At 44.4% G+C, this 8,441-nt stretch overlaps 1 protein-coding gene across 1 annotated transcript; it reads right to left on the bottom strand.

Moving 5' to 3' along the window:
* Nucleotides 1–6,503: 6,503 nt before the first annotated feature.
* Nucleotides 6,504–7,616, bottom strand: SSTR5 (somatostatin receptor 5; the record flags this gene model as incomplete). The annotated part of the gene is made up of 1 exon (XM_082490684.1): nucleotides 6,504–7,616. The coding sequence occupies one exon, from the start codon at nucleotides 7,614–7,616 to the stop codon at nucleotides 6,504–6,506; it is 1,113 nt and encodes a 370-aa protein (XP_082346810.1).
* Nucleotides 7,617–8,441: the final 825 nt, after the last annotated feature.

The raw sequence follows: 8,441 nt of genomic DNA, 5'->3' as shown, positions 1-8,441 counted from the left end.
GAGGGAAATTGCGGATGAGGCTGAGTGCGATCGAACATGGACCGCGACAGATAAGACGGAGAATATATCAAGGGTGAGTCTGACTACAGAAGGTCTAAGACAGGCTCCAGCAGCTTGGGTTTCATTCCTATTTCATCATTCAGGACGTCAAAGACCCTACTTCACACTGTATGCTGAAATGCTCCTTCGTGTGCTTCAGAGATGTGATTTCCCAAGGCTTTACCCAGATTTCATTCCTCCTCTGCTGTCACTGTGTACAAATTACCTGCATTTTCTCCATGAAGTAAGAATATTATTTCTAGCCGATACCGCACACCCATATATAACCCCTAAGCACTGGCAAAAGTTATCTGACTCATATACCATTTGCCTAATCCATATTGTGGCTGTCGAGTATTGCCCATGGCTGACAGCTGTGACACTGAGTACCTACCCAAACTTCATGGGGTATTGCTTGGCATGGCTTAGCGTCATCATCCTGACAGTGCCACTGATGGATGGTGCGTTAACGTGTTGGATGGTCCATCAAGGCCTGGTTTGTGTGATCTGTTCAATCCTCTGTGCCCCAGGAGAGCCACACTGAAACCCAATCTTCTTTCAAAGTGGTCCCTCTTGAAGAGGGTAATGACAAACAGCTCGCAGTACCCAGAGAAAGCTGCAAATTTTCTGGAGATGTGTTGTCGATGAGAGTCACCTGATTGCCTATCTAGCACAGCTTTTACCCCCACCTGAATAAAGGAAAGGAGACTTATGTCAAAGAGACACAAAATCAATGCACCAGAACTTACCGTTTTCATAAAAAAGCGACCATTCCTGCAAGACTTCGACAAAACTCGTCTAAACGCCGTGGTGCTGGCACCGAACACGCACTTTGTGGTGGGACTCTCAAATATCTCTGCCATGTAGGACAGGTGTGAGAAAGGAAGCACTGGGTTAGTTTTACAGGTGGAAAACTTTGGAGGTCGCAGCCTGCCTGACATCAAACAAGGTTGTAACGTGAAAATTAGGAACTTAATCAAGACCTGTGGGGTCCGGAGTTGACACTGTTAAGGACAAGCCCATCTTTTCTTCACAGAGAGTGCACGACAGGGCAGAGTCATCCCTTCCTCGTTAGTTCCCCTGTTTTTATGGGAATATATTGCATTAAATTAAATGTGTTTGCAAACAAGAATTCCTTCTGAAATGCACATTTATTCATTCACTGGAGCGTGACCATTACTGTCTGTTTAGTAAATAAAATTAGTTTTGATTCTTTTTAAATTAGAAAACAAATCAATCATTACCCTAATGGAAAACTTTTTTCAATCTCATGGGTAAACACTGCACACGTTTCTAAAATGTTTCTTTGTTGTTGTTGGTTTGTTTTTTTTTTTATGGTAAATTAATAGAAGCCAAGTCCTGCTCCCCTGCTGTAAGTCAAGAGAGGAATCAAAGAAATTCAGACACTTCTGAGCTTTTCCGCATTCTGGTGCTATTCTTTCCTGCAAGGAGTTAATCTTCAGTGCTTTATCAAGACCAGTTTCCTTTGAAATCAAGGGAAAGAGGATCCCTGGCTTGATCAGCAGATAGGTCCTGCTTTTCAGCATCCTTTGTGTCTTTCTGATCGTCACTTGTGGTCAGAGCATCAATTGGGCCACTGAAAAAAAATAAATGGGTGATTAGCAGGGTATAACCCTTCATCATGGACTGCAAATTTGATTTCACACTGAAATCAGCACTGATTTGTTCCACTTCTGTTCATTCTTGATGTAGGAGTAAGCTCCAGAGCTAGCTTGGACATGCCAGTGGAGCAGCCCCGATGTCCCAGGGGACCGAAGCCTTTGTGTCCTCGAGGGGACAGTGCTGCCACCCGGGAAATGAGCTGGAGGCTGAGATAACTGCCTGGCGAGGTGGACACTTTTCACAGCAGGTGAGAGACCTAAGACTTACCGTCATAGAAACAGCCAGATTACTTGGAAAAAGAAAAAAATTTAAGACCCAGAAAATATGCAAAGATTTTGGAGGTTTAGTTCATTCGATGCCTAAATTGTATACTTTGTCTAGAAAGTATTATCAGAAGAAAGTGAAGACAATCTCTGTAACATAAACCTGAAGACCATGGTAGATGATCAACGTATGGTAACTCTACACAATAAATGCTGACCTGACTTTGAGTCAGGGAAAAGAACAGAGAAATTTCACTGGGTACACAAAGAGCTCATAGTTTGCACTAAAACTCTTCCTCTGTGGTAAAAGATGATGCTTTTGTTAGCTCAATATTAATGTTTATAAAGCATCTTGGCATGAAATGCTGTTAGCTTTTCTTTCCAGCATGTTATAAAATCATCATGGAAAGAAAAACAGAGTATCCCTAATGCACCGGATTATTGTTACACTATTGTCTCCTGATGCTGCACCAGATTAATGTGACAGAGCAATAAAACTCTGGATCTTCATTTATAACACCTCTTTAGCTCGCTCTCATGCTCAGAGAGGTTTGAAATGAATATTAGCTTTTTTCCTGAAGAGAAAATAAGAAGTTACCCAGAAATCATCGATATTTCCACTCTGCCAATTTTTACTCGAGTGTTGGTCTTGTGAGTATTCTTCAGTTCTTCTGTGTTCTTACCTAATCCACTGAGGAGGTTTTTTATTTTTCTTTGGTTTTGGAGTTTATTCTTCCATCTGCTTCTCTTTACATTGCTTAATCTCTAGGTGCGTGACTTATTCTAGCAACGTGTTTTTATTTTTGTGTTAAAGTAACACTCACACAGTCCCTGTGAGTCTGATACGCCTCATTCTGAAAGACGTCTAAAAGGGGTGTCCGATCCTGGGATGAAATGTCTGGCGGCACATTCTGGGTTTGCTATCTACCCTTTGTCCTCGAACCACCACCCTGAGTCTGCAGGTGGTTTTATATGACTCCAAATTCCTCCGTCTCTATTCCGAGCAGCCTTCTGGCAAACCAGTATCCACCTCACAACCTCTCCACATCACGCGTGGGTCTCTGCCCCACCTCTAAACTTCTTTTAAAATAGAAGAGGCTGAGTATGAGACTGTTGTTCCTTGCACATTTTAATTCTGCCGGTGGTGCTGCCAGTCTCAAGCGTATCAAAGGTTTCTGGTGGACTGCTGGTTTTGAGGCTGTTGGGTGCATTTGCTTCAAGTTTATCAGGAATCCTTCCTAATCCCCAAGTGAAATTATTTCTCTTAAAAATGAAGACTGAGATACTCACGCAGCCCTTCTCTCAGGCAGCCTTAGGAAAATACGAGTGAGGACTGGCAGCCACGACACCCTTCCCCTCCGGTCCCCGATGCATTGCCTATCTCCAGGACTGCCAGCTCTGATTTTCATGGAGCTCCAAGCACATTGGTAGGAGACAGCATATGATAAGGGTTTTTTTCTGTTGGTGCTGACTTTCAGCCCTGAATGCTGTATGACAGAGGTCAGTACCGTTCTTCCCAGTTGTACAGATACAGAAACTGATGTACAAGGGGTGACGTGACTTAGGCAGAGCCTCACAGCCTCACAGCTAATTCCTAAATCTCACCCTGACATTTCAGCTATTCCCTGCTCATAACCGTGTCCTGGTTCTTCCATTGCAAATACTAATATAGTATGTAGCTTGTGAGAGCAACCAGCCTTGCTCAGCTCCACTGCTATTGTGAAAACCCCTCTGGTTTCTTCATTCTGCTAATTTTCCCTGTGCTTAAGAGCTCGGCTGCTGCAGAGGATCGGGCCGGTGATTGGCGATGGCATAGATGCACTCAGCAACACACTTCGACTTGAATTCTTCATCCCTGCACTTCGGCAAAGCAAGCTACCAATGCTGCGCACACAGGGCACCCTCCCTCTGTGAGAGCATTAATTATTACTGCTGCTTGCAAAATGATCTCTGAACTAAAATGGGTTTTTCTAATTCTGTGACTGGAGAAGAACTTCTGGCTAATCAACTGGAGGCAGATGGATTTGGCAGAGATGACATAAAGGCCTGCACTAATTACTCCACGTGTCTCAAGAACTGATAAGAGAGTTGATTTATGCCTGGAACAGCCTGATAATTCCGGAAATAATAGATATTGCATGACTTAATTAATCAATGTAAACCTGGTTGTGCTGTGATTTTGAATTAACGGCCGTGGTACAGCGCAGGTGTACGGAAGGTGGGCTACAGCCTGCTACTGCCTAAATGTACCCACTAGTGGCCCAAGCCAGGGACCAGGCTCTGGATACACCCTGCAACTGTCTCTTACTGTATCTGGTGAGTTCTTGTGCTCTTGTGCTTGTGGAATGTGAACGTGGTCACGTACAACGGCACAAAGAAGGAAAATGCTGCACATACGCACAACAACAGCGGGTAGGAGCAAGAACTTACTTAGGAAGCAGTCCGTCCTATGAGTTCATGGTAAATAGTTACACCAAAGTAAGTAGTTTTAAGGCCTGAGCGGTGTTAGCTCAGGCTATCGCCCTGCCTGGTGTGCTTGGTCCTCAGGGCTGATGGTCGTGCAGGCAGGTCTGTTCTCCACCTGCACAGCCAAAAGGGGACACCCTTGGGTGGGAGCGAAGGCTCTGTCCACCCTGAGCTACAGGTCCTGCTGGCTGGAGTCAGCCTGCAGGACGAAAAATATTTTGCTCTGGCTGTTGTCCTGCTTTCCCCGTTCTTCATACACAAACCGTTGCAGCTCTATGGCCCATCATGGGACATCCCCGCAGTAACCCCTACATCTCACCTCAGAGACGTGCTTAAGAGAAGAAACAGGTCTCTGCTCCCAGGCAGTCCTGAAGGCCTCAATCAAAAGGACTCGTGGAAACAAGCTGCCATGGACTAGCTGATAACAGTAACTTGGCTTTGAAACATCTTCATGCTCCTCTGCTGAAATTGCTGAGCTTTCGCGAAGCTGTAAGGAGGAGAAGAGCGCAACCTGGATCTCATTTTGGAAGGCTGCCAACCCCAAAATCTTCAGTAATTTCAACATGGGGCATCTGACGCTAAGCACCCTTGTCCACCCTTCTCTGGCTTGCACTCTAGGGTGGGAACCACGTCAGCATCACAGTCTGTTTAGAGTTATTTGAATAATCTGCCTTGCTTGTACAAATGCCAGGCTGATATTTACTGCTGGTGCCGGGGCTCAGTCACGTCCCTTAGAGATGCTGTAGAAGGTCACCAAAGGTTGGAAGGACAGCTGAGATGCCCTCTCCTTTTGTATCCCCTGCCCTTGCTTGCTATTATATACAAATAAATCTCCTGACGGAAAGACTGTTTGACCTGTGGGGGCGGCAGTGGTGGCGGAAAGCAATTTCTAAAGAGAATAAATAGTTTTTGCCTGGATTAAAACAAATATCTAATTTGCTTTCTTCTTTTTTGTGTATGAAGAGTCCTCACTTTACAGTGCAAGTAGCTTGGATCAGATAAGAGGCAGGAATCTGGTCTGAATGCTGTTTCTTGCTCCCTCCATCCTGCTATATTGTCTCACATTAGCCATTTGATCTCTGTTTATCTCCTGAGCCCCCAAGCACCATGAGGCACAGTGACATTCCTTTTGGTGCCCGAGCAGGACAGAGCCCCACAGGTCCCTGCACTTGGTCCTACCGTGCTAATCTATATGGTATCTACAATGATTTAAGCATCGAAGACTCAGCTGTACCTTTTTTGTGCAGCGCCTGGCGAAGCCATGAAATGGATAGTCAGAAGGGGATTGAACTTGTTTTAATTTCTGAAAATACAGTTTATATTCATGTCCATACTTACATTCAGAACCAATGAATATACACAACAGCTTTCCAGGACTTCACAATCATCGTCACTTACATAATAATAAAGTGGTTACATTACATTTTATATGCAGTTTGGTTTAGAATGTGAATGTATTATGAATACACTGAATCCTTTCAACAATGTTTTCCTAGTCTTGTTTTTATTCTTTCTTATTGTCTTTGAAAGATTCACGAATACTATGAATCTCTTATATGGGTTAATGACAGTAAAACAGTCTGAATGGACTACACAGCACTCTCTAACCACGGCTCATACACAATTTCAAGATCAGTGCTGTGGCCTTTTTTGTATGAAACTTCCCCTTAAGAAACAGCGTTTTTCTTTTAAGAAAACTCCTTGAAGACTTCCAAAGATATTATCGGAGCTGTCTTCTGCTTTGAGCTGATCCCAACAGTGCAAAGCAGCCATAAACTCAGCTTAACAAGGTAGTTAAAACAGGTTTAGCGTTGTTTTGCATCACCAGAGCGGTGCAAAACCAGCAGTGTGCACCAGTAAATCGGTTCTCTAGAATACAGAAAGTGGTAACACACGTCTGACTTAGCTAAAACACCGTAAGAGCTTCACACAGCCCAGTATAACCCATAACACTTTTAGCTAGGAAATGGAGGGGAGTAAAGAGAAGTCTATGTACATTCATTTGAGCTTGTGGTTCTCCAGGTTTTAGCTTTGCTTTCTTCGCATTCATGTCTCCTTTAAGTCCTCAAATTCTCCAGGTCTACAAGTGCTTTGCAGTACCAAACCATGCCCTTAGACCTTGCTAGTCTGCATATGTCCATTGAATTCAATATTTCTCTGGGTTAACATTGATTCCTGCAAGCGGCTGCTGTTCTCCTGCCTGTGTTCGATGGGGTCACCATCCTCTACACCATTGCCCTTTCGGAGGCAAAGGACTTTCTGAAAACTCTGCTTGAAGTTGTCAGAAAGAAATCCATAAAGAATGGGGTTGGCACAGCTGTTTGCATAGGACAGGACCACCACAAAAAAGTATACCCCTACCAACACAGGGTCTTCTGGCAGTATAAATATCAAATTGACAATGTTCATCATGTAAAATGGGAGCCAGCAAAACACAAAGACCACCACAATGATCACCACCATCCTGGTCACCTTCCTCTCTGATCTCCTGCGCCTCGTAGACCCAACTCGGATCCCCGAAGACTTGACTTTAATCACAATCAGCAAGTAGCAGAGACAGATCACCAACAAAGGACCAAAAAAACCCAGGACCGATGTGTAAATGATGAACGCCGCTGACCAGATGTTGACAGGCTCTGGCCAGTTCATGTTGCAGGTCTGAAAGTCTTCCTGCACATCCGAAAAGATGATCACTGGAAGCACCACCAAGAACGAGAATGTCCAGACAGTCATGCTGATGAGCTTGGCCACCCTGGGACGCCTCCACTTGGTTGACTTAATGGGATGAACTACTGCCAGGTAGCGGTCCATGCTCATCACAGTCAAACAAAAAATACTAGTGAATTGGTTAATACCATCTACAGTCATAACCAGCCTGCACAAAAAGGAGCCAAAAGGCCAATAGGAGATGGCATTCTGGGTGGCCAGGAAGGGCAGGCCCAGCATGAAGAGTACATCAGCGACAGCTAAATTCAAGATGTATATGTTGGTGACGGTTTTCATCTTGGCATAGCGCAAAACCACATAAATGACCAACGTGTTGCCGCTGAGTCCGACTGCACATACAAGGAGGTAACAGATGGGAATCAGGACTTTGTGGATGTATTTGAATGAGGGCTGCTCTGAGAGCGTCCCGTTCTCTGTCACGTTTGTGAGCAGTGAGGAATTCACATCACTGGAGCTAGCTTCTGTGCTAAACGTGTTGGAAAAGTATAAAGGATCCATAACTTTTACTCCTCGTTTTTTCTTTTAATGCTAAGAGAGATTAAACTTCATGGGCATCTTGTTCCTAGAAAGCAAAAAAAAAAAAAAAAGGAAGAAAAAGAGAGAATGAAAGAGTGAATTCAAAGTAGACTAAGTTTTGCACATCATTTAATTTTCTATCTATAGTCAGAATTTGTGTTTGAATTATGCAGTTAGCACATGTGATGAGATCAAGACCTGAACAAAGGAATTGCACAACAACAGAATTGCACAAGTGCTCTTCCCAGTAGGTGGTGGTATCTGTTTAATTTTCACAAGCTCCATGCAGCGGGGTCGGGGCTGGACGGGACTGTGAAGATGGGAGGCTGCAGGGCAGTAAGCAGCATGCATCCCGCCGGGAAATGCAAGGGAGAGGAGATGGTGATGGCCATCACACTTCACAGTCAGAGCAGAAGCTTTCCTGCAGCATAAGAGTCTAAATGCCCCAGCACGTGGACTGTTTGGGTCCAAAACCTACTGGTAACAAGGCCAGTCCTTCCTCTACTGAGGAGAAATGTTAATTCTTGCATGCCCCCTGTGCCACTTGGCAAGCAAACTTTACCTTTTGATGGTCTCACTCTCCATAACCTGTCATAAACACGTTTTCCTCTTTTGTGAATTCAAGGAGCAGAGCGGGTAATACCTTCTGCTTCCCAACTCGCACAAAAATACACAAATCCAGAAACCGCCTTTCCTCCTAGCTTTGTGTCCAAAAACCGGTACAGAAAATGTTAGATGATTTTGAAAGACTCTGACCCAACAGTGCGTACAAATCAGGCTGAAAGCAGAGCCTGGGCATTAGTGCCG

The sequence above is a fragment of the Vanellus vanellus genome (genome assembly GCF_965231255.1).
Source record: "Vanellus vanellus genome assembly, chromosome: 14".
In the NCBI taxonomy this organism is placed as follows: Eukaryota; Metazoa; Chordata; class Aves; order Charadriiformes; family Charadriidae; genus Vanellus; species Vanellus vanellus.
The sequence above is the reverse complement of the archived record's forward strand: the minus strand, read 5'-3'. Positions and strand labels throughout refer to the sequence as shown.